This window comes from Enhydra lutris, unplaced genomic scaffold (assembly GCF_002288905.1).
Source record: "Enhydra lutris kenyoni isolate GAN:26980312 unplaced genomic scaffold, ASM228890v2 scaffoldscaffold8, whole genome shotgun sequence".
NCBI lineage: Eukaryota > Metazoa > Chordata > Mammalia > Carnivora > Mustelidae > Enhydra > Enhydra lutris.
This window is the reverse complement of record NW_019154092.1, coordinates 42057464-42084202: the sequence shown is the minus strand read 5'-3', so window position 1 is coordinate 42084202 and position 26739 is coordinate 42057464. Positions and strand designations below refer to the sequence as shown.

The window sequence follows — 26739 nt, the reverse complement described above, 5'->3', positions numbered from 1 at the left end:
CATTGTATAGATTTTTATTATTTTACTATTAAAAATTTTCAATCTCAAAATTGGTTAATTTTAAAATAAAAACTAACCATATATTTGTTTTTATACATTATATACACTTGAGAAATAAATAGTGTTGTAAGTGTTTAAAAAAAGAAAAAACAGCATCATTATATACAAATAAGGCTTCAAGCCAAATGTATAAATACATGACCCACCGAGGAATTGATTCCTAAGGCTTTCATTACTAAAAACAGAAGTCAGGAGTAATCGGGACACACAGTCAATAACACAGGCTCCACTTTGGCTAGAAACCATTCACAGAAGCAACAGAGGAAGCACACAATTTAAGAAAACAACCTTGAATTCAGACTTGACTGGTTACGTCTTCGGAAGTTTGGCATTGACCAATGACACAACTTTGGCACAACACGAATGATAGATGGCACAACTACGTCCTTTAAAAACCTCAATCTCAATACAAAGAAAATCACTCTTCTCCCCCAACCTGACATCACATATCCCTCCAAATAAATCTCATCCATAAAAAGCCCAGCCTCTGGGCTTTCAGTTGCTTTCCTGGTTATATATTAATAAAAGGGTTTATGATTTTATGAAGGGCTCTAAAAAACAATTCCTTGCTCGTCACATCTGGGGCACACTGGTGGGAAAAGGCTACGGACCTCTTGACCAAGTGGCAGAAATGAGCACACTACGGACTTGCCTCCCAGAAGTCTGGGTCATCCCTGACTCCACCACCAACTTGGAATATAGTTCCGGGCATGTGGCCGGAAGCGAAGCCCCAGAGTTGTCCAGCAGAGACATGAGCTGCCCTGCACCTCCCGTTGTGAGTCTCTAGTTAGGTGATGCACATGCAAATCTTTGGAAAAGTATAAAACACTTTCCCAGATATCACATCTATTCATTCATATTAAGACCAGGACTTGAAGGCTTTTCTGTGCTCAACACAGAGAAGGCACGGTTGGTAGAGGAAGGCAGTCCAAGGAGGAGGAAGCGCTCTATTAAATCTTAGTGCCGGCTCTGCTCCACGGGGGCTGGTTTCTGCAGGAACGGACCTGTAGAACAGATCCATAATGCCTTCTATCTTCCTAAGCAGAAGAGATTCTGCTCTGAAGCCGTCACATTTGGCGACTGGCCACCCTTCTGTCCCCAGCACGTACGGCACTCTGCTTGCTCCCATGCAAGTGATCAAACATGTCGCTTTTCCCGAACTGGCTGAAATCCCTGAACGCCTGGGATCCCCAACTCTCACACCCGGTAGCCCCCAGCACCGCCCCCCTGCAGTGTCCCTCATGCCCCTCATCGCACGTATACCCCTGGATCACCTACAGTGAAAGGGAGTTTAGAAATCCCAACCCGCTCAGATTCTAAGTCTGGGGAGGTTTATGAATGTGTCTCCTGCCATGTGCTATTGAGGGTTAAGTGCTTAACAAACATTTGTCCAATCAAAAAATAATCAACAGAAAACCGAGAAAGCCAATGGTGTGTGCTTTAGAGAATGAGCCGGAGAGCAGGACGGAATGGCTGAAACGTAACCAGTAGTGATCAGGGCAGCCCACGGAACCCCAACAGTGAGGGCCTCGCCACCACCCCAGATCGTCACCCGCTCTCTCTGGATGAACGAAGTCACAGGTCTGCCATCCAGACACGAGTCAGCTCCCAGCACAGCGACCGCTCCCCACCTCTCAGGTCAGGTCTGGCAGCTGACAGCCTTCCACGTGCTTCCACAAGTGTTCTGTATCAGGGAAAGCACGGACTCATCTAGTCCCTTAGAAACCAGTCCGGTGTGCACAAGAGACCCCGGGCCTTTGACCCTTTGCACACAGGTTTGGAGTTAGAGCTATTCTAGAGCAGCAGGAAACAGCAGGAACAGCAGTGCGTGGTCCCCTCTGGTGAGAAGTCCCAACCGTCATAGGAGGTAAGATCGTGGGCCCAGCAAAGAGACTCCTCCGGGTGCTCGAGGGTCCAGGCCAAGAGGGGTCCTTCCATCAGGGGCATCCTCAGCTGTAACTTTCCTCCGTGTCCCTGGAAGGTAGGGGTGGGCGGGCCTGGCTGGCCCCTCAGAGAAGATCCATAGCAAGGCTGTAGGGAACCCTGTAAGAGAGGCGCTCGGTCATTCACTTGGCAAACACGCCAGCCTGCACTGAGTGTGCTCTCTGTTCACCTCAACACCAGGGTTTCTTACACACCTGTCACACTCTTTTACTTGCTTCCTATTCAGAACAAGAGAAAAGGGTCCTGAATGCCTCCTCCTCCCCCTCTCCCAATGAGCCATGGATTCACTTAGAGAAACACAACACTGGGGCACAACACTGGCTTCCTAGCTCCTTACACCTCAGCGCTGGCTTGCACAGGCTCAGCACAATACTTATCCGTGCCACACACACACACACACACACACACACGCAGGGAGAACTATCCATGAGTCCTCTTTGCCTTGACTTTGAAACACAAGAGAGACTGTAGGATGGCAGGAAGGGGACAAGACAGAATCCAGGGATCTTGACTCTAATCTCAGCTATGCAATCATGCAACGGAACCTCCCAGAACCTCAGTCTCTTTATCAGTGAATAGGTGACGAGTATCCGTATAGGGGGAGAGAACACTGAAGGCCTAACCTATGTCTAGGGATGTCAGGACCTCCTGGTGCTAACGTATTACTTGGGCTTCTATTATTGCTTTCTGTTCCTTTGAGGGTAAAGGAATGGATGCCTTGTTGTCTCAAGGAGGCAGTAGGAGGTGAGTTACACCATTCTCAAGTGTCGTAAAGTTCTGGAGCGGAAAAGAAGAATAAAATGTCTTATCATAAGATATGTTATCACAAGAATAATGATAGGAACAGGGATCCTCCCTGGGCATGTCCAATCCACAGGACTGTTCTGAGAATTGATGAAATCAGTACTGGGGGAAGCGCTTGGAAATGTATACATTTGAACACAAACATAAAGAACTAAAATTACTATTAGAGCCGACTATCCTACGGGCCTGCACTAGACTGAGCCACTTCATTAGCCAGGCAATTTTCGGAAAGCTGCGCATCCCATGATCACCAAGCTTGTGGTCAGGCTGGTGACCCTGAACAGCAGACAGAGCAGTGGGGATGCAGACTGGCCCCCGGGGCTGGCAGACGGTTCATCACAGGGGACCCCAGCCTGGGTGCAGCTGCTTGGTAACTGATACCCAGGTCAAGGCGAGCAGGCAAAACCTCCACGCTCAAGAAAGGCCACAACCTTTAGAGTCAAGCAACGTGCTTCAAACGTTCACTCAGCCATCACCAGCTGGGGGAACTAGAAAGAACGACCCAACTTCCCTGAGCCTCGGGGTCCACAACAGCACACAGGGTTAACCCCACCAGCATCATGGGGTTGATGACCAAAGTAAGTGAGATAGCACAGGGAAGGCGCTGGGCCCAAGTGGACACATGCCGCGGGATCGGTGTACAGTGAGAGCATTATTACCCAGCGCCTCGGTTGGGGTAAGCGGTGGGGGCCAGCGGGGGAACCATCTCCAACCTCCCCAGCAGGTGTTTAGGCTCAGAAGCTCTGGAACGAACTTCCCCTTTGGATGTACCTGCTGCCTCACACCATGAGACCAGCCTTCCTCAATTCTGAAATAATGGGACTCCAGCATGGGGCACCAGGGCACAAGCTGGGCCTTCTGTCTGATTCAGTGCCACACACACACGAGCGCGCCTGCTTCTCAAAGACAGGGAGAGCTGCCAGCTAGGGTCTGCTTACACCACCCGAGACTCCAGAAAACCTCAACATGGGGACTGTATCTGGCACTTCTCCTTTCCCTCCCACCTCACTCCCCACTCCAAAGTGGTACCCGGAAGGAAGCCAGGAGCCCTGGAACCTTCCCACAGCCCTGGTCGCCATGGAGAAATTCATTCTAAGATAGCCTGATGCCAACAAGGCCATGGGCTGTGAATGTCTTCCCGGGGAGGCAGAACAAGAGGCAGAAAGACACAATCCCACTCTGACATCCTCTACTCCACGGATTGGTCCTTCTCCTTCCAACATGTCGGCTTCACAAGAGAAGGGATCGGTTGTACCAGTTTTGTTCACTGCTGTGTCCCACGCACCCAGAACCAGATCCAGCACACACCGGGGCACAAACACACATTGCACAGAAGTCCGTTACCTGGTTTCATTTTTCATTCTCCAGCCATCTCGACACTTGTGGAACCAGAGCTCTCGACCGGGGGAGATGCTGGTGTTCTCAAAGTCTTGCGCACAAAAAGTTAATCTAGAAAAAAAAAAAAAAAGTTAATCTAGGAGGAAAGGGAAACCACCAATGTAGGCAAAACTTGCTGGGCCTTAGCCAGATGGTGCTTTCTGGATCCAAAGTGGACCAAGCAAGGAGGAAAGGGTGTTTTCATCCTGCCACAGCCTGACCCAGACCTCCGGACCTCCCCATTGCTGCTGCAAGAGTCCTAAACACGTCTCCTGGGACACCTGTCATGATTGGGTTCATGTGACTTTTCATCACGCCCCTTCCACTTTCTTCCGTCCATCCACCCAAAAGTGGCCTACCTTTCAAGGCATAGCCTCTCTGAAGCCTCCCTGATAGCCCAAGCTCTTGACCTTAATAGAAAAGCATATTGTTACATAAATGTTGTTTTTGCTATGGTCAATACCTTGTATGGCATGGAGTTAATTGGGAACATTTTGTCTTCTTTTAACACATTATACACCACCCCGAATTGCTCATGGATACCCATACCTGTGGTGGAACTCAGGATACCTCCAACGGGTGCTCAGAAATACCCACTAACAAGCGTAACTGAATTCAGCAGTGAGTCAAAATCAAAGATTCAGAAACTGCTCAACCAAGATCATGGGAAAAATCAGTACTCAAATAACTGTTTGACTGTGACTTAGAGCCAAACCATATGGACCTCAACGGTGTGTCGTTAGCATGACCCTATGACCAAAAGACGTATATGGGGCACCTGACCCTGATGTATGGGACGTGATGACCGAAAGGACAAAAGCCACATTCAGAACAGGTTTAAGAACCTTTACCAGGAAGCCCAAACAGTCCATAAACACACAAGAAGGGGACCTACCTCATGGAGATCAAGAAATTAAAACACATTAACACAACATTAAGAGACCAATTCACCCCCAACAGAATAGCGAGGGGCCCACCAAATGGAGGTGAGGAGGAGGGAAAGGGGAACTCTGACTCTCAGACTGTCGTCTGAACACTTCAGAAGGAAATTTAATAACATCTCATCACACTGGAGAACATATTTACTATAAACCAGAGACAGGGGAAGGGCGTGAAAGGGCTCTGGCTCCCCCAGTTTCCAGGTTTCTAGGCCAGAATCACTCAGACAAGGGACCCTGGCCTCCGCCCACCCTCGGTCAAACTGCGCCCCCCCGGCGATACATAGAAATGGCACACGGGAAGAACTATAATGGAGAACACAAAACAGACTAGGTACAGAGACGGTGGAGGCTGCTTCCTAACATCCCAAGGCTGGCAGTGACCTCCCAGCAGTCCACACAGAGCTGTGGCCAAGGAAACCCTCTTCTCTTTACCAAGGTCTCGAAGGCTTCCCTGACTTCCGCTTAGAAGTCTGCTCAGAGTCAAGGCACGGTTTCAGAGGCCTGAAACATTCAGGTCTGGAGCGCTCATGCCAGGCTGAAGTTGAAAACCATGGGGGAACTGCCAGCTGGCATAGCACCGAGGATTCTCTGTTACTTAATGTCAGGGCCCCACCCATAACCTGGACTCACAGCCTCCGAAGGAAGAGTACAGTGCTCTGAAAATCGGGTGCTGGGGAAACCAGGGCCTCAGGCAGACCTCATCCCTGGGGACTCCCCAGGCTTGCTGCTAGAGTCTTCTCTGGACAGGGGCAAGCAAAGATAGGGGCACACACCCAATAACACACCAACGAGCAAGGCAGTGCTCCTAAGGGATCCTATCCAGGAGAAGCCCTCCTTCCTCTGGGCCAACACAGGGTCCGGCAAACACAACCGAGACTGGACCCCAGCCCCCACGTTGCCCACCCCCTCAGCTGAGGGTCTGTAATCAGGACACAAGCCACACAATGGTTGACAGAGGTCTCAATGCAGAATTCCCTTTTCCTTACAAAGGTGTCTACAGTGTTGGCTACGTGCTCGGGGCAGGGCAAGGTTGGAAGTGCGTGCTCAGCAAAGGAGAGGACATGGTGGAGGCAGACGCCCTCTGCTAGCACTTGACACGGGGCCCTTACCTCCGCTGAGTCTCCCCAGACTTGACCCGGATGCGCCGGATATTCAGCTCCCGCTCGGAGCTGCGGGAGTGAGACAGGTAGCTGCGGAGCTCCTTCCACAGGTTGTACCAGGACTGAGCTGTCCCCTCCCAGGTGAGTTTGATCTTCAAGAGGTCTCCCAGGTCCTCCTCGGTGTAGACCAGGAAGGTGTTGGTGGCATTCAGCCCGATCTGCTCCACTCTACAAGGGGACACCGGGGCATGCGTCACCAACCTGCTGCTGGAAAACTGTCCCACTGTGTGGGCTGATACGGTGGCCGCACCTGCCCCCCGGGGACCACAGAGAAATGGGCCCACAGACACTGGTCTTCCGCTAAACTCCCCAGCCCTTCCTGCCTGTCCCTCTCATTTGACACTTGGGGGCCTGTCCCACCCCATTTGTGTGCGAGAGCGAGTGCACACACATCTGATCCCCCAACTAGACCCTGAGCCCTAGGAAGCGAGTACTTTGATGACATTACTTGGTAATCCCAACCTTGCGTGCATTCGACAAAATACACACCGATTGCTATGTGCCCTTCCCACAGACAACTAGAAACGGTGCAGGAATGGCGTTTATGTTCCAAATTTCCTACAGCCTCAGGTGTCAGGCGTTGCCTGAAATGAAACAGCAGTTTCTGTCCAGCCGACCCAGCAGCTTCTCATGCTGCTGATTCATCCAAGGGCCTCCCTCCTAGAAAGGGCCTGAGTCAAGGGCTTGGTGGAGAATGTGGACCACAGATGCTCTGGAGCCACCCAGCCCCTCCCCTGCCCACGTTCGCACATTCCCACGCTCACCCATTCTTAGAGTAACTTGTTCCTGGACCTGAACCCATCAAAGGGAGCTCGTGACTTACATTTCCAAAGGCAGAAGCTGGGAGTCTGTGCTTGTGCCATAAAGGGTGACATAAAAGTTGGGTTCGATTTCTCCCATTGTCTTGTAGCTGAAGATGTGGATTTTCATCTGATAATGGTAAACTGCAGAGATAGCAGAACAAAGGCATTCCTGAGTTTTGTTGGCCATCTCTGCACACTCCGACTCAAACTGAGTCATCCAGCACACAGAGTTTTGAGGGGCTGTCGTCCCTTTGGTCCAGCCCAGCCTCCAGCCTCCAGCCCCCCTCTGCTCTTGTTCCATGCAATGGCATAAGGGATCACTGCAGTATCAAATGAGCCCCAAACTCAGAGTTCAGGGAATGTGGAGAAGGAGGGGGAGATCCAGCCTAGGAACTCTCAGACCCGGAGCCATGTGACCTTGAATGAAGGACCAACGTATTAACTCTTTGAACCCCAGCTTCCTCATGTGTAAAATAACACCCACAAACCCCTCTGGTCTTAGAGCATGTTACAGAAATGCAAGCCATGACCGATGCCCTGTTGGTCCCATCTCAGATGTGTCATGACACTCAAATGAGGAAAGTATGACATCGCTTTGCAAAAGGCCAATGCAAAGAAATGAAAAAAATCCTATCTTCACACAAATTTGAGAGATCGACACTGCGACCAGGGAGGGACGCTGCACATCATGAAAGGGGTCCCCACCACTTATTTTTAATGATGAACTTCCCCAGGGCACACACAGCGTCATCTGGTTGGCAATGACCTGAATTTTCACTGTGCCAGCCCCATCTCCCGGGGCTGGGATGTGTCCTGTCCACAGCACACTACTGAGAAGAAAGGGAAAAATGAAGGGCCTCCCTCAGGGCGCCGTGGGGATGGAGGGTTACCTCTGAAGGGCATGCCTGCCCGGGTTTTGAGATACATTTTGCTGTTCCTCTTGCTTCTCGTCTTCTTCGCGTTGTAGCCGATGCTGTTACACCGGTTCTTCCGGCAACTGAGACAGATCCCCTTTTTGAAGCGGTTTGAGTCCGTGCACTGGAACGCAAAACTCGGCTTGTCCTGATTCACCAGGGAGTCGACAAAGAGGTGTACGGCCCTCTCGTGCTCGCATTTCACCACCTCCGTGATCGCTGGTGGAGCAAGACACAGGGGACACACAGCATGAGCCTCTCGCCAAATAGAGATGGTGGCCCCGAGGCTCACAGAGGTCAAGTACTTCGCTCAGAATCACACGATCAGTGTGAGTATGATTTGGATTTTCTGGCCCATGGCACATCATTATCTCTTCTAACCAGAAGCTAAAGCCGATGGTTCCATAAATCCTAGGACCTTAAGAAAAATTTGACAAAGCCATCCCACCCCTTCCTCAGTAACACCGCTGGCCTTAAGGAATACCGCCATCTGATGGGGGTCCTGGCATTGACCTCCAAGCCTCGCGGGGGCTGCTTGAATAGTATCATAGTGGGAGAGGGCTACAGTCTTACGACAGAAGGAGACGTAGCAATACTGCCAGGACCTGAGGCAGTGAGCGAGCGGGAACCCGGAAGAGACGGGTCACAGCGGCCACGCATCAGTTTCAGCAGCAAATTCAGTTCAACTCAAGACTGCTGAGAACAGGCTCAGGCGTTTAGAAGGTAAATCATAAGTGAATGGAGACATCATCTTGGTTCTCCTTCTTTAAAATGTCACAAAAAATTAAATTTTAGTGCATCCATTCTGTACAAGATTATATACTCTTTAAAAAGAATAAGGAAGGGGCGCCTGGGTGGCTCAGGGGGTTAGGCCGCTGCCTTCGGCTCAGGTCATGATCTCAGGGTCCTGGGATCGAGCCCCGCATCGGGCTCTCTGCTCAGCAGGGAGCCTGCTTCCTCCTCTCTCTCTGCCTGCCTCTCTGCCTGTTTGTGATCTCTCTCTGTCAAATAAATAAATAAATAAAATCTTTAAAAAAAAAATAAAAAAAAAATAAAAAGAATAAGGAAGAGGGGCGCCTGGGTGGTTCAGTCAGTTAAGTGTCTGCCTTTGGCTCAGGGTCCTGGGATCGAGCCCCACACTGGGCTCCCTGCTCAGTGAGGACCCTGCTTTTCCCTCTCCCCCCACCACCTCCCTGCTTGTGCTCTCTCATGCGCTCTCTCTCAAATAAGTAAATAAAACCTTTAAAAAAAAAAAAAGAAGTCAAGTAAATCTATGTGCTCTGATGCTGAAGAATATTCACTGTATATATATATGTGTATATATATATGTATATATATTATGACTGAGAAAGGAAAGTTACAGAACAATGTGAGTTCAAAAAATATAATTTCTTTCTCTCACGTGCACACACACACACACACATACACACACGTTTTCAAAGAAGAAAAGATCGGAAGGATACATACAAAATTGTTCCTATTGGCTACCTCTGAAGAATAAAAGAGGGAGTGGGAGAAAGCGGTTAGTTTTTGCACTATGCAGTTCTGCATTGCTTGATTTTTTCCCCAACAAATACATATTCCTTTCCTTATGAAAAGAATTTAGCCACTAATAACTGGGACCTCAAAGCATGAGAAGACCAAGCAGAGCCCCATAGATGGCTGTTAACAAGCCTATAGAAGGACCAACTGTACAAGGGGTTTGTAGCCCCATGGGGGTGTAGGGGGTATTATGAAATGAACTGTTGGGAGCACTACCAGCTTGGGCTGATTTGCGAGGAGATGAGATAATCAAGTCAAACCTCTCCATGAAGCAGAAAATAAGGAACTCACTTCCATATGCGATTGACCCCAAGACGTCATTGAGCCCACAGCCCGGCTGGAAGTCACCCCCGTTGGGGTAGATGTCAATGTGGCCCACAGGCATCTGAATCCCGATGCTCAAGCCGAAGGAACGTGTGTAGGTGTGGAGGACGTCCACAAAGTCCGCATCATCAGGGGACAGCCTCTTGTGGATGTCCACCCCTTCAAACAAAGGCCCGGCAGGATCCAAACCTACAGCAGAAGGGGGAGCCAATACCAACCATGTCAGGTGTACCAAATCCATGAGTCCTGAGTTACAGGTAAATTCACGTGAGCACAAGGAAGGCCTTCTCGGAGCCAAGCCCCATAAATCTGGAACCGTGTGACGCCTGCACTTGGGGAACCTGCACTTTCTTCTGAACCCCTCGCCTGTCCTCCCACCTCAGCAGACTCAGAAAACCGGCTGCCAGGTTCGCAATGACCTGCAGTTCCCAGGAGCCCCAGCCTGTCACAAATGGAGCAGTTCTAGAAAGAACTCAGGCTGGCCAAACTAAGCCATTCGTCCCATTTTTTCTGCCACTGAAAACCTTCCAAAGCCTTAATTAAGCAGGCCTTTTACAGAATGACCAAGCTCCCTGCATTTTCTGGAGGGAAGACTCAGTTTATCCAAATAGCGCTATTTGCATGTGGACTGACTCTTCCCCTTCCTTTAATGATGAATCAGGCCCAAGGGTGGAATGGCGAGATCAGGGGTGGGGACCACACCAGACACACTGAGATCCATATCTCAGGCCCCCAGAATTCCTGTATTCTGCAGCAAGAAGGTGAAATCTTTTTGCCTGCAAACTTTCCACACTGAACAGGCAAACAGAAATGTAGCAAGAACTGGTTCTCACATTTGAAACAGCACAACTATCACTGGGAGCTTGTTGAAAATTCAAATTCTACTATGTAGCTATAAAAAAAAAAAGTCTGGAAGGAGGGGCGTCTGGGTGGTTCAGTTGGTTAAGGGTCTGGTCATGATCCTAGAGTCCTGGGATCCAGTCCCACATGGGGCTCCCTGCTCAGCAGGGAGCCTGCTTCTCCCTCTCCCTCTGCCTGCTGCTCCCCCTGCCCTGCTCTCGCTCCCTAAAATATAAATAAAATATTAAAAAAAAAAAAAACTCTAGAAAGACCACATAAGCCACTGGCAACCTGTGTATATGTGCTGCAGGTGGAGAGGGTGGGGAAGGAAAGCGAACAGGTAGTAGCAATAAGAAAAGAGACTTATTTTGGAACCACATGAATGGAAACCATTCAGAAAGAAGAGTTTGCAAAGCATGCGATGCAGATTCCCCAACCCCCTCGAGATTCTGATCATCAAGCCTGGTGTGGAGCCCCGAAATGTGTATTTATGCCCCCAGGTGATTCTAAAAGGAGGTAGTCTATGAACTAGATTGGAAAAAACTCCCACCATCAGTATCATCGATAACAATGAAACTGAACATCTTAATCCATACAGTTCATGCGAGATATGAAGAGATTAAGGCCTTGTCAGTGCAAACAGCAGCCACTATTACCAAGCTCAAGTAATTATGGGAGCCAAATTCATGCCAGCCTGGACGGCTCTCGGCCCTACAGACACAGGCAGAGAGCCTGGAGAAAGCTGAGAATACTGAGCACGGTTTAGTCTAGAACAGTGGTTCTCAGCTGGGAGTGATTTTGCTCCCGGGGGGACATTTGGCAATGTCTGGACACATATTTGGTTGTCGCAGTTGTGGGGGAGGGAGAGAAGCCACTGGCAGCTGGAGGGTGGAGGTCAGGAAGGCCGATAAACACGCATCATTGCTCAGGTCAGCTCCCACGACAAAGCATTCGCTGACCCCGAATGGGAACGGTGCTGAGGCCGAGGCACCGCGGACTGGAAACACCACATCAGAGGGGAGTTAAGACTAGGAGCAGAGTCGTCAAAGGAAGACATAGGTGACAGAACCCATCGGATCCCAGCACAGGAGAACCAGGGAGCACACTGTGAGGCTTGAATCACTGCGGTGATTTCAGACTAAACAACAGGCAGAGCTATTGTCTGGAAAGGACAGTAAACTTATGAAACTCGTCACTCAGGAGAACTGTAGAGACTGAAAGTTAGCAGGTTCCGGAAGAAGGTTATAGAGAAATGCCCGTATGACCAAGGCAGAAAGGAAGCCCCAGGCGGCCTGGTGGTTCAGCCGTAGCCCAGGGCCCCAAAGGAAGACGGCACGAAAGCAGTGACCCCCGGCACAGCCCACGAGGACGTGGTTCAGAGGCTTCCGAGGGCTACAGTACCAACACAAGCAGCCTCCCCCTGCCTCTTGCTATGTTTTCTGGAAGAAAGAAAAAAGAGAGAGAGAGAGAGAAGACCATTCTGCTTTGCAACCAATACAAGAGAGGGGCTCTTTGCTTGATATGAACAAAAGTCTCCACCAGACGGTCAGTGCCATGGAAACCAAGCTGGGCTGGAGGAATGTGGGCGGCTGACAGGGCTTCTGGAGAAGATGGCCTGGGGGGGGGGGGGCTCTTGGGGGGGGCAGGCTGAGCCTTCGCCTACCCAGACTCACCCAGCCTGACACAGAGCCAGGGCTCACAGACGCTGGGGAAAAGTCGCACAATTTACCTTTATAAACTAGGAATAGGAGGGAGAGCTTGTTCCCACCAAAAAAGAACAGGTCGAGAACCACCCCTCCTTCCATTCACCAAAGTGCTCTGTCCCGCAAATGGAACGCGCACATACACGCGCATACACACCCGGGAACACCTCGGCACTCTGGCCTGGCAGGGCCGGCCGGCTGCATTTCAATCGCTGTTTTATCTCCACCCACAAAGGAGAGGTGGGATGGCCTAGCGGCTAGGTGTGGGTTCTGCAAGCTGGCAGCCTGGGCTTGAATTCCTGGCTCTGCTACTTAGGATGTAAGACATTGTACCCATTATTTAAGCACCGAGTCCTAGTTTCCCATCTGTAAAATGAAGCCGAATGGCCCCTTCTGCCCCACTGCAATGTGTCTTAGAGATAGCATGAAGTCCTCCTCACATCTTAGGTACTTGACATTAGGAAGCATCTGGCCCAGTGTCTGTGCAGAGAGGACATTGAATTCATAGTTCTTGAATGAACAAATGAATCTGCTTGCTTACTTGTAACTAACTAGACACAGGTTCAATTAGAAATCTATGATCTCTTCCCTACTAACACACAGACTTCTCTCAAAAGGTAAAACTCGGGCAAACCCCAGTCCACAACTCTAATTCAAGCAAGACTAGGGTTCAGGTGTCACCCTGTTGCCCTCCGTACAGCAGCATCATGGGTCTCAGGACCCCACACAAGCTGCAGTCTGGTCCTTCTACTAGTTGGGACCACCCCGTTCCCAGGCCCATGGGAAGTCCACCAATGGAGAGGGAGGGCACTCCCCGCTCGGACCTTAGGCCTCCCCCATCGGACATGCACAACAGCACGCATCAGGTGAGCCACATACCCTCTGCGGGGTTGCTTGGCAACTGGCCAGAGGGTACTTCTTCCCACTGTGCTCACCCAGCGCCTGCCCACAGGGAAGGCTGGAGAAAAGGGGCGTGCCCGGACAAGGAGCCGGCCCTCAGAGCACTGATTAGCATTCGGCCAGCAGAGCCTGAATCTCAGCAGCCGCCACCCAAACAGGCAGGGGTAAAGAGCTGGAAAACTCTTCCCTAGCCCCACCTCATTTCAGATTCAGAAAGAGGGAATGGGAGGATCTGCGGCTTGTCCTTGCAGCCAATGACCCTCCTGGGCGGCAGAGGGGGATGGGGATGTGAACAAGGCTGGTCTCGCTCTGAAGCATGGTGCCTCTCACTGGGGGCCAGGGGAGCTGCTCGGACAATGGACCCCAGAGGGGCTTACAGCTGAACAGCTCTGCACCAGCAATGGGTTAATGAGCAGTCACGTGGCCACACAATCACTATCCACCTGGACCCTGGGTCCCACAGGCTTGGTAGACAAAAATGAGGTTCTCAAGCTACGCTAAATCAAATAACTAGATCCAAAGGAGTGCGTGCGCACACGCGCACACGTGTGTGTGTGTGTGTGTGTGTGTGTGTGTATTAGACTGAAGCCCAGGGATGATTGGAGGCAGGCCAATAAAATTTCACAAATACATATGTTTTTAAATCTACCCCACCAGCATGGTGCTAAAACCTGAAAGTGTGCCTTTACTAAATCGTTTGTTAGCTAAGGACTCCCTTCTTCCTCTTTTAAAATAAAAACACTGCTGGGAAAGAAATTAATCACATCTCTCCTTCTCAGTGACCAACCAGTTGGGCCCTTGGTATCTTGGAGGTGAGAGAGAAGCTGGGAGTGAAGATGAGTCTGAGAATTCTAGAAGGAAGATAAAAGTTTAGGGCAACAAATTTGCTATTAATTTCATCCTGGGGGAAGCACAAAAATGGGAAAGAAAATCTTTCACACTTTTCCACTCATTAGATGATTTAATCCAAACACACATCAGAAGCTCAAGATGGAAAACACAATTTTTTTCACTGACGACCTGGGTACCAATATCAGAATGGCCTCTTTAACGACAAAGTTGAAGCATCCGTTCTGAACAGAAAATTACCACTAATAAACGCTCCAGCAAAACATTGGGGAAAGGCTGTCGGTGGTGAAACAGAAATAAGGCAGAATTCAGACTAGAATCCGGCAGTTATTCATTTCCCTAGAGACCCTGAGCATCACTTGTAGACAACGGAGTGAGACTCCGGGGTTCACCCCTGTTCCGCATGTAAGCTATTAGCTGTTCACCCCTTGCCTGTCGGACTAGACCAGTGGTTTTCAAACTGTGTTCTCTGGTGCCCTGGGACCTTGAGAGTTCTCTGGGGAAGGCAAAGGCCCCATAGCAAAGCAAGCACTACCCACCGTCTATCCAGCTTCCACCAGAACATCCCTTCTATCTGTTTCATATATCAGGGTCCCGCACAAGTTCAACTTGAAAGAAGGACTCTGTGTCTAAAAAGAACACTGGAAAGCTCCAGATTAGATATCCTCCGGCTCCCTTCCAAAGTTAACTGTCCATGGCTCCCTTGTGCAGGAGTACTCCGGTGCAGAAAGCCAGCTTGGCAGGGGAGCTGAGGGAGCTGGGGGTGAGCCCATAGTGCAGGAAGCAGAACCTACCTGTGATTCTGCCCACCGTGCCTTTCACGAAGTTCCCAGCATACCCAGCCACGTGAGCGCCAAGGCTGTAGCCAATCAAGTGGACATTGCCAAGAGAAAAATCATCCTTCTCCTGTGGGAAGTCACAAAAGTGACCGTGAGTGATGTGTGTGGTCCTGAGCCCACAGGGTCACCAACAGTTCAACAATTCTATGGTGACAAGGAAGAGCCAGGGGAACCGGGGACAGACACTGGCCAGGGCATGGCCCGCACTGCTGGCCGTGAGACAGGGATGGGATGTCGCCAGAGAAGGGGAGGGCAAAAGGACTTTATGGCACTTTAAATGCTGAGTGCTAAGGGTAGGGTGGAGGTTATGACTAGAAGCCACATCCCTGACCCCTGGGCTACATTTCCATTCTCTCAGGCACTATGTGGGGCACCCAACTCATTGGAGACTAAGCGCCAGCCATGGCCTGCAGCAGCCTGCTCTCTCCCCGCCTCTTAGGCCCCAGGAGCTGCTGGCCTGCTCACCACAAGCCCACCCGGGATACCCAGAGAGAGGGTACTTCCCTGGCAGGGTGAGGACGTGGGCCCTGGACCCCACAGCTCAGAAACCCAGCTCTACAAAACCACCCAGGCAGAGAACTTGAGTACTGCTCACCAGCCCTAACCAGGATGCTGCGAGGATTCATCAGACTCCATGGGCAAAAGGAAGGTCAGACTAGAATTGCCCAGACCATGGGGTCACTTTGCCAGTACACCCCTGCCTCCGGGTAAGTCCACCGATCTCAGGCAAATCATTAACCTCTACAGAGTAAATGTAAGACCTTGAGATCTGTTTTCCACACTTAGTATTTTAAGCGTGGCATTAGACTGCATTTGTTGGAACAAACCCTCTCCTTCCCCTGAGGACAGCCACCCTTTAGAGAAAAAGAGCAGACTTCAGGAATTTTTCAAGATTTCAGGCTGGTCCTGGCTCCTGACTATCCCCAACCTGAGGGCATGAGCCAGTAGTGACCCATCAGTCAAATTTTCTTCCAGCAAATAAAGCAACAGGCAAGATCCAGAAATATATCAATAACTGAAACGCTTTCCAAAGTTCCAGCTTTCAAGTGTTTCAAGCAATACTTAAATCAGTAAAAATTTGAATCCCAAAGACACTCTTAGGCTCCTGGAGTTCATGGTAACACAGTCTGAGCTGTATTTTCTTAAGAAGGTTCAGGTTCGGGGCGCCTGGGTGGCTCAGTTGGTTAAGCGTCTAACTTCAGCTCAGGTCATGATCCTAGAGTCCTGGGATCAAGCCCTGCATCGGGCTCCCTGCTAGGGGTGGGGGGAGCCTCCTTTTCCCTCTCCCACTCCCCCTGCTTGTGTTCCCTCTCTCACTGTCTCTCTCTTTAAAAAAGGGCAGGGGGCGCCTGGGTGGCTCAGTGGGTTGAGCCTCTGCCTTCGGCTCGGGTCATGGTCTCAGGGTCCTGGGATGGAGCCCCGCATCGGGCTCTCTGCTCGGCGGGGAGCCTGCTTCCCCCTCTCTCTACCTGCCTCTCTGCCTACTTGTGATCTCTCTCTCACAAGTCAAATAAATAAATAAAATCCTTAATAAATAATAAATAAATAAAATCTTTAACAAAAAAAAGAGAGAGAGAGAGAAATTGAGAGAAGGTTCAGGTTCAAGATCTTGTTCTTCAGAGTAATTACCTGCAGCCAATCAAGCATCCTTGCAACATTGTGTCCCACCACCCTGGTGTTATTGACTGCGTCTGTGTAAAGCTGGTGGGCCAGGGGAAGCCAGTCAACCACGACGACATTGGCTTCTTTCTCTCTAGTCTGCAGGGCTGACACCAGCTTGTATAGCCAACTTTCAAACATGCCACTCATCTGCAAAGAAAACAAGACATTTTTAAAAATTCTTCCTATGGGCTTCTTGAGTCCTGATGAATACAGAATTCAGTTCCATGACCCTCTCCCCATCCAGTTCCAGAACTTTCACAATGGCTGCTCAGACAATAAACGTTTGCACATGAGCATGGCTGGCCACAGACAGAATCACTACGTGTTGGTCTTCCATTGCTCTTTCTATCTTGCTTTTCCCATCAAATCTTCATAGCCGGTGTCTTAGGCTGCCACCCACTGTCCAGTAGGGCCACTATGAGGTAAGTGTTGGTGGCCATTCTGGCCTGGGGTTAGCCTGAGTCACTGTCACAGACAAGCAAGTGGCCCCAAAGGCAGCTGGGAAGGGTTGCCCTGGAGAATTAGCTTCTCTCTCTCGGAGACTCAAGGAGATGCTGCGTCCTAGGCAAATGCAGAGTTAACAGATGACCCCTTCCCACAGCCCATCTCTGCCACCCCTCTCGATTCCAGAGTAGGGAAGATATCTCCCTGGAATCCCAAATTAGAACTCAGAACACATTTTCCCACAGAAACAAAGCTATAAATAGGGCCTAGGTCCAGTTGTAAACCTATCCACATGTACAGAATTCGATAAATAGATTTTCTGTGCCTGGCCTGGGAACCCAAACGCCATTTACTATCTTGCTTCTATGGGAAACTGCTGTTCCAAGCTCCAAACAGATCACAAAAGAACTTTCTGGAATGCAACCCATTTGTAAGTTGTCTACAGTTTGTATTTGCATTTTGACAGGGGCCTTAAAAAGGTTCAATTGTATGATTCTACTTGTAGGCTGTGGGCTGAGGATGGATAGCCAGGCCCTCGCCATCCCTCCAGGCACATTAGGTAGATGCAGAATTACCCACCCCCCAACCCCACTCCCAGGCCTGACCCCAGCAGTTGGTGATAGACCTAAGACCCAGAAAGCATGTAACGGATATGAATTTCTCATCATTAAAAAGAAGAATGTCCCCTCCCAATTAGCCCAGGCAGAAACCTGCTCACTTAACGGTGTCATTTTCCTGCAGACCATCATTATATGATTGAATAAACCCCCTCGCTGGTCAAAAGCTTCTAAAGCTGAGCGTTAAAGCCCTTTTTTGTTGAAGTTTGTCATGGGCCTTTCAATGTGAATTGCCCAGCTAGGGCACATAAAGAGCCCCAATGCCTTTAACCAGAGCCATCTCTATGCAAACAGGAGGGCACCATGCCAACGGCGGCCAGCGAGCCAGGCCAGCTGGCTCTTCATAGACTCTCAGAGCCAGTCAACTTGCTGCCGTTCAGCTCAGCTCTTAGGGAGGGACGCCCCCCCGCCCCCCGCAAGGCAGTGGTTGACCAATGTAATTAAGTGTAATTAGAGGGCCCCTTAAGAGCCAGTGGAGCTGGGCTGCTGCCTTCAGGAGAGCCACTTTCTGAAAGCCCTCTGTGTGCCGGCATTAAATACCACCCTGCTGGAGTCCATATTGCCCCCTCAGCGAAGGGCCCATTACATTCTTCACAGCTGTCTGCAACACAAGCAGCCCACAAGAAAAGAGGGAGAGAGAGAGAGAGCAGAATCGGGAAGCACCAGTCTTCTTTTTAATTGACCAAAACAAAGAAAACCAAATCTGGCGTCAAGCTGCAGAGCTCCCTCCCCCGGGCTCACCGTCCACCCATGAATGATGAAGAAGGTTTTGGCGGTCGTGTTGAAGCCACAGTCTTCCAAGGGCTGGTTGTGGCCTAGCGACAGGTAGCATCCTTCATGGTCTGAGTCCCCAGACGTGCGGAGGTTGAATCTTACAGGAGGTTTAGCAGAAACCCCTATATGGCTGGATTTGTGGCCCTCATCTGGGGGAAAAAGAACAGCGCGTCGGTGCATCTAGCGGGCTTGGACAGCGAGAGATCTGGGGTCTAGTTCTAGTTCAATCTTGAACACATTTCTTAATCCTCCGGGTTACAGTTTTTATTCCCGACGAATGTTTTCTCCTTAATTCCCAGGAGAGTTTCGAGGACAGGATAAAGGGACAGCTCCTCCATATTGAAGAATTTTAGTTAGTCACTAGTCCTAATTACAGTGAATTACTGTAACTCTGAAATAAACAGGTGTCTCTTGCTTTCCTTTCCTCTTCCCTATCAAATGAGTTCTCCTTCCCTCAAGTGACGAATTACCAAAAAATGTTCTAATTTTAAAGGATATTGGAATTAAAGGTAAGAAGCCATCCACTATCATACAATGGGCTTCCCCTAGCATTCCCAGCTGGATTCCAACGCTTACTCCAAAGACCTCCTACACCCTCAGGACTCCTTGCCATGCCAGACACGAGCTAGACGTTCTTCTAGTTTCTTAAATAAATGACTGAAGCCATGAGAGCAGCAAAACCGCTCCTTTCTGCGCCGCTGCTCACACACAGCACCCAGGTCCCAAAACACAGCGGATGCCCGTGAGGTCTCTATGGCCTCTTAACTCAAAGCGCTTTATCGCCATGCTGTTGCGGGACAGTCATAAAAGAACCCCACCCTGCATCATCCAGACATCCAGGAAACTATCCCTTGATAACAGGCTAGGAAATGAGCAAATCAAACTCTCCTGTCACCTAGAGATCAAAGGAAAAAATACCGAATGACCCCTCCAGGAGTTTTCACTTATCCCAGAGCTAAGAAGCAAATGGAATCATGGAAGGAGAGACCAAAATGGTAGAAAAGGTGGCGGTGGGAAGGAAAAGAATACACCAGATGTAAAAGGATAGGGTTCCAGAAAATGCGACTAAATATACATGAGCAGACCCCAGGTTAACTGTCATTAAAGTCATGAACAAAAGCCCCAAGCAGCAGAAATTTGAACCATGGGCAAAAATAGTCAGCCTCCCCAATTCCCACCCAGGTAGCCATTCACAGAGACCAGATGGGGAAACTGTAGGAGAAAAGGACAAAAGTCTTTTGGCATTCCTGGGGCAGATTTGTGGATAAACCCACATATTGGCATAAAATATTCCCCTGAGTATCTGGTCTTCTCGGACCCCAGAGTTCTCCAGCTTCATTCCTACAACTTTCAGCCTGGGTCAGCTCAGCCTCTGGGACTTCACAATTATTCTTGATCCATATGCCTTCACGGCTCACTCTCTTACTTCCTTCAGTTCCTTGCTTGGTGGTCAACCTCACAGTGAGGGAAGCCTGACTACCAATTAAACATGCACCGCCTTCCCCACCAGCACCCTGTTCCCCCTCTGCTTTACTTTTCTCCTCCTGAGCATCGTGTATGTATTTTAATGGGTTTACCGTCTGTCTTCCCACTACTGAAACGTAAGCTCCAAGAGGCAGAGATCATCTGTTTTGTTCATTTTTGTATTCCCCCCACCCCCCGCCCCTGTGAGTGCCTGGCACTAGGCAGGCACACGATAAATACTTTCTCGACTCAAAAGAATGGCCTGCAGATACTCAGAATCATAGAACACAAGTTGGAAGGAACGTCAGCGTTTTACAGGAGAGGAGCTAGAGCTGTGACCTACCCCAGGTCACAGTTCCTAGTTAGTACTAGAACCTGCGGAGTGAAGCAGAGCTTTCCCATTCATTCAAATTAACCTGCCCCTGTGTGCATAAACTGACAAGGGCCAACAGCATGCCCATGATGGCTCAATGTAGCAGAATAGTAAGTAGATGAGATAATGGGGTGGAGTTGAGGGGATGTCCCCTCTTCCCTACTTAACTGACTTGGCACCCCCACAGCCGACTGGTGACCTCATTCCACCAGGGCAGTCTCCCTCTGATGAAAGAGACTGCCCTATAGAACTCAGAAAAAAGAAAGGCCAGCATCTGGGATGAAGGTGAAGAGAGGCAGGTAGGAAGAGGAACAGCGGTGATTGGAAGGGTCTAAGGGAGGAGGAGGCCAACCCCCTGCGGGGAGAGGCCCAGCAGCTTTCGGTCACAGTCACGTTACTCAACCAAATGCTCCCGGCAACCGTGAATCAAACCACAGCCAGCTACCCTGCTCCCTTAACTTTCCAAACACCCACACCCATATTAGAAGGAGGGCACTAGGCAACTTAACTCTAACAACCTTCTCACCTCGCAGAGGACAAGGTTGAAGAGCGGCCCTCGGCCGACTCTGCCAGTTGGACGGCACGGATCCAGGGCACCTTATCATGGGAGGGGGTGGGGCGAAAGGGTGAGCGCGGGCCTCTCGGATGCGGGGCCGGGGACATCCCCGGCAGAAGCGCCAAGGAGCAAGCGAACTGCAAAGCTGATTAGGAGAGACTGGACAGTGGGAAAGGCAAGAGGACTTCGCGGGCACCAGGAGGGGCTGGAAAGGGGTCGGCCGGACAGAGAGGGGACGTGGCACAGAGAAGTTGGGGTGGGGGGGGGTGGTAAGAAGAATAAGTGCACGTTACCTTGCAGCCGTCCCTCCGGACCAGGGGGTGTGGGGCTTCCCGCGGCAAAGCAACAATAGACGCTCCAGAGGCAGAGCAAGGGAACAGAGCTCCGCATCCTTCCCCGCCACACCCCCTTCCCCAAACAGGACTGAAGCAGACAACACCTCTCGGGGTTTCTAGCAGTCCGCGCGGGTAAGACCCCACGGGGGCAGCCCTCTCTTGGCCAGAGAGCGGTGGCCTTGGCCCGCTGAAGTAGGTGAAGGTGGGAGTGAGAATTTGGCTACTCTGAGCCGCGGGGAGTGGCGGGGAGAGTGAAGGGGCTTGAACTGGATCTGCCCCCACCGGTGCCGCCCGCCCGGGAAGCCAGGACTTGCCGCTGTCACTCCTCGAACTCCTTTTTAAAGGAGTTTTAAAGGAGGTACTTTTTAAAAAGTATGGAAGTCATCTGACCCATCGCCAGATGGTGATTTGCATAATTTATTCCTGTCCCCGGACTCTGATTGGTCACACCTTCGCTGACGCCGGAACCCAGGCTCCCCAAAGTTTGAATGAAAGGGCCGCACACCCACCGCGTGGACGGTCCGCACGCGCGGCCTCGCTTCCAGCCCCGCCCGCTTGGCTGGCAGCCGAGCTCCCGCCACCCCACTTCCTCCCAGGGCGGGCTCTCGGACCCCAGATTCTCCGCTCGCCCCCGCCGCCGCAGAGGGGACACCGCCCCGAAACGCTGCCCCCGCAGGGAATGCGATCCCCGGAGAAGGCGGGTTATCCTTTCCCAAGTGCAAAGCCACCCCTGCGCCCGAAATGAGCTTTCCGCGCAGCCAAGAGCAGGAAGGAGAGTCACCAGTCCACCCCTTGGGTCCTCTCTTCTCGAGCTCCCCTCCCCCCCATTGAGGCCCGCACGCGACAGGTGCGTGCAGAGTGATCCGACTGTAATCGGGCAGCGCTGAGAGGCTGTGGGCTGTGGCCTGGGCTTTTCGGGATCGCACAGACCCTTTCCGTGCCACAGCTCCGCCACGAGCAGTAAAACTTCGGGAAGGGCGCCCAGCGTCCCTCAGGTTGTTTCGTGGTCCGCAGTACTCGGGTGGTAGCAGCTCCCGCAGCTTAGGGATGTTGGGGAAATTAAGAAAGATAATGTACACCGCTTAGCGCGAGGCCTGCCTAGTGGTAGGATCTCTCTAGCCTTGGGGGTGGAGTGCCAGAGGGATACCAGGCGACACTCCCCAAAGGAACAGTGAGCCAGACTTGGAGGTCTCAGACGCGTGACCAGCGCCAAGTCTCGGCGGACGCGCGCAACTACCTGTTGAGTGGAATTAAGCAGCAGCCTTTTCCTTTCCTTGGTCACTTTTTCCCTCCTGTCCTCCTTCCCTTTGTTGATCCGCGTCCCTCCTCCTCCCTCTGGTGCTGGCTCCGGTTCCCTGGCTCCCCGGAGAGGCCCCGGGACTGAGAACGTAGAGCGCCGGAGACCTTGGCGGTGAGTTTGCGGCTAACGCCCGAGAGCCAGAACTGAACCGGGTGGCTGCGCCCCGACAGCCCTCGGGGACGCAGAGCCGGTAGGAAGGGCAGAAGGCGCCACGACAGGGCTGGGCTCCGCGGTCCCTTCACGTTCCAGCCAGCCAGAGCTGGCTCTGCAAGGCTGCACCTTTGACCTCGAGTAACCCCACCGTCGCAGGGAACCGGTCCCACTCTTGCCTGGAGAGGAAGTGCCCGGGCAGCCTCGTGCCCCTTTCTTCCCGGTGTCGGGACCCCAGCCGGGGAGATCAGTGTGGGGAAACCAGTCCGTAGGAGCAGGTCCTGTTCCGGCCTATCCTTGTTACTTTTGTCACTTGGCTGGCAACGGAGCACACTTTGTCCCTCCTGTACGCTGTAATAAATTAACAAGAGGCAGGCTGGCTTTATTTTGTAGTATAAAACCGGGTGCACTTTATGGGATGGTAAATGGCACCCCAGATGCCTTCCTTCGGATCTGCTCCAGCTCTCCTCCTTTGGTAAACAATACGGACAATCACAGGTACTACCTGCGATTTGCAGATAGGAAAACTTAACTCATGGGGACAGGCTGTGGGTTTGAAGGACGTTTTCACAACCAGGTTTCTCTCCTCTACTCTTAATTTGGCCAGCTGCCTTCTAAATATGAGCTCTAGGAAACCATGTCCCCCAACTCTCATGCCTCAGCCGCAAAAATCCCCATTTCTGTCCTGAGTGGCTCAAAGCCACAGTCCTGGAACCTTAACTGGATGGTGTGGAGAGATGTGTCTTGGGGGTCTTTGCCACATGTGAGCTCCCCCAGGAGAGCTAGGTATTCCTGCAAAGTTGGTTATCCTACCTGGGCGTGGAGTGGGGGAGGTGCAGGGACCAGATTCGACAAAGTCAATATCCTTTTTTTTTTTTTTTTTAAGATTTTAACCTATCTACTTGACAGACAGAGATCATAAGTAGGCAGATAGGCAGAGAGAGAGGAGGAAGCAGTCTCCCCGCCGAGCAGAGAGCCCGATGCATGGCTCCATCCCAGGACCCTGCGATCATGACCTGAGCCGAAGGCAGAGGCTTTAACCCACTGAGCCAACCAGGCGCCCCAATATCCATTTTTTTTTAACTGCCAAGACTGTAAAACCATTTAAGTTTTATTGCTGCCTGGTTAGAGTGCCCTCCTGTGTCTCTATATTAAAATATAATGTAAGAACTGGCAAAGGAGCTAATGAAATTACAATCACGGCATAAGAGTAATGCGTAACAACTGTTTGTTATACTTCATGCTTTCCAGAAGAACCACGAGGAGATCTAGGGAGCCTCCTGTGTGGAGGAAATTCCCCTGTCTGGGGAGTTGCGGCGGAAAATTCTGTTTGGGGGGCATCAGGGTGGCTCAGTCTGTTGAGCGTCTGCCTTCAGCTCAGGTCATGATCCCACGGTCCTGGAACCGAGTCCCGCATCGGGCTCCCTGTTCAGCAGGGAGTCCCCTTCTCCCTCTGCCCGTCACCCCACTTGTGCTCTCTCTTGCTCCGCTTGCGCTCGCTCTCTCTCTCTCAAATAAATAAATAAAATCTTTTCTAAAAAAAGAAAATTCTGTTTATGTTGCAGTCAAAATTTCAAGGTCTCAGGCTACTCTAGTAAAGGACTCTCTCTGATCATTTGTTTTGCCTGCCAAGAGGTGAAGGCACCTTTCTATGTTAAAGAAACGAATTCCCCTCTTCTGGGACCTTTCCAGCCTCCCTTGCAGGTAGAGTTTAAATTTAGCCAATTGCTCACTTTTTCGAGTCTGCCAGCCAAAGTCTGAACTGGAAGCTAGTGAGGCCAGAGGCACGTGGCCACTCCTCTCTGACAAGGGGGGCAGCAGCAGGTGCAGCCAGCTCTGGTTCTCAGGGGCAGCAGTGGGATCACCTGCGGACCAGGCTGCAGTGGGATTTGGCCACTGCCATCTGCCTGAGTACTCTGCCAAGCCTGGTTCCTGTGCCCTGCAGAGATTCGGGGTTACTAGCCAATATCATGATAATGAGTCCCTCTTCAGCATAAATGAGCCCAAAACCATACTCCTTGCAACTAGGAAGACGACTGCATCACCAGATGTTAACTGAGCAGCTACTACAGTAAATCAGAGGGCTGAGCACCCCAGAGAATGTTCAGGAGGTCATCCCTGCTCTCATGCACACAAGGTAGAAAGTTAGAAGTGGCAAAAGATTGCTGGGTAGGAGCTACCAGATATCCAGAGCTGTCCAACAGAAATATAAGCCCCATGTGTTGATCAGCTCAGGTTGCAGTAGCAGAATACCATGGAGCGGGTGGCTCAAACAACAGAAATTTATTTTCTCACAGTTCTGAAGGCTAGAAGGCTGAGCTTAGGATGCCAGCGTGGTTGGCTTCTGATGAGAACCCTCTTTTTGGCTTGTGGCTAGCTGTCTTCTCACTGTGTCAGTACACAGCTAGAAGAGAGACAGAAACAGTGAGCAAGCTCTCTGGTCTCTTCTTAGAAGGGCACTAATCCCATCTTCAGGGCCCCAGCCTCCTGCCCTCATCTAAGCCTAATTATCTTTCAAAGGCCCCATCTCTAAATACCATCCTCCTGGAGGTTAGGGCTTCAACATATGAATTTGGGGGGGGAGCACAATTCAGTCCATAAGGCCATACATGTGATTTTACATTTTCTAGTAGCAACACAAAAAAATAAAAAGAAACATGTGAAATTACTTTGCTAAGTTGATTTGAGCACAGAAATGTCATCCCACAAAGAATTTAGTGAAGGTTCAGAATTCTCCAAAAACATCATTTGGAAAGCAGCCAGGTCCATCTCATCCTAGCCCATCACGGTCACTCCCTCCTCCTAGAATACTCATGTGGTTCGTCCCTCCTCCTCAGTCTCTTTGCTGACTGACTTCTCATTGTTGGAGCACCTTAGGGTTCCATCTATGGAGCTCTTATTTTCATTTATTTAAAATCACTCACTTGATAATCTCACCTATTTTCACTCCTTCAAAGCCATCTATATGTGATTCTTAAATATGTACAGATATATGCAGATGTATAGATAGATATAGGAGATATCGGTAGATAGATAATAGATATAGATAGATTGATTGATCTTCAGTCTGAAACTCCTCTCTGAACTCCAGATTTTTTCATCACTTAGATGTCTTCAAGGCATCTCAAACACACCATGTTCAAAACTGAATCCCTGATCTTTTCCCCCAAATCTACTCCTACTTTGTCTTCTTCCCAATGTCAATAAATGACAAACTGATCCTTTCAGTCACTCAGGCCAAAAACTGGAGTTGGCTTTGACTTCTTCCTTTTTTTTTTTTTTTAAAGATTTTATTTATTTATTTGACAGACAGAGATCACAAGTAGGCAGAGAGGCAGACAGAGAGAGAGAGAGGTGGAAGCAGGCTCCCTGCAGAGCAGAGAGCCTGATGTGGGGCTCGATCCCAGGACACCGGGACCACGACCTGAGCCGAAGGCAGAGGCTTTAACCCACTGAGCCACCCAGGTGCCCCTGACTTCCTTTTCTTCTTGTCTCACATCCAACATTAAACAGATCCTGGTGGCTTCACCTTCGATATTCATCCAGAATCCGACCACCATGTAACACCTCCATTGTTCCCACCATCGTTTGTCACCTGAAATAACCCACCTGAAATACCCGCAGTGGCTCTCCAAGTCATTCCCAATAAAGATGACTCCAAATAGTAACAATCCAGGCTCTGCAAGACCTCCCCTCTACCTCTCTGATATTCATTCATCCCACTTTATTTTTTTTTTTAATTTCACTCATTCATTTGAGAGAGAGAGAGAGAGAGAGCGCGCACGCACAAGCAGGGGGAGAAGCAGAGGGAGGGGGAGAGGCAGAGGGAGAAGCAGGCTCCCCACTGAGCTGGGAGCTTGATATGGGGCTCGATTCCAGGACGCAGAGATCACGACCTGAGCCAGAGGCAGATGCTTAACCATCTGAGCCACCGAGGCGCCCCATAATTCACCGCACTCTCCACCTGGCTCAACCCCCAGCTCATTCTGACCTTCTTACTGTTCTCTGAACACACCATCCCTGTTCCACCCCGGGGCTTTTGCCTTGGCTGTTCCCTCTACTGA

At 50.6% G+C, this 26739-nt stretch overlaps 1 protein-coding gene across 1 annotated transcript; it reads right to left on the bottom strand.

Moving 5' to 3' along the window:
* Positions 1–21522, bottom strand: LOC111142495 (lipase G, endothelial type). Its single transcript, XM_022495704.1, has 10 exons — positions 21184–21522; positions 18465–18646; positions 16630–16809; positions 14956–15067; positions 9837–10058; positions 7980–8222; positions 7110–7230; positions 6236–6454; positions 4153–4257; positions 1–2103 (listed from the first exon to the last, which is right to left on the bottom strand). Exons 1-10 carry the CDS (start codon positions 21278–21280, stop codon positions 2070–2072), a joined length of 1515 nt encoding a protein of 504 aa, XP_022351412.1. The 5' UTR covers positions 21281–21522; the 3' UTR covers positions 1–2069.
* Positions 21523–26739: the final 5217 nt, after the last annotated feature.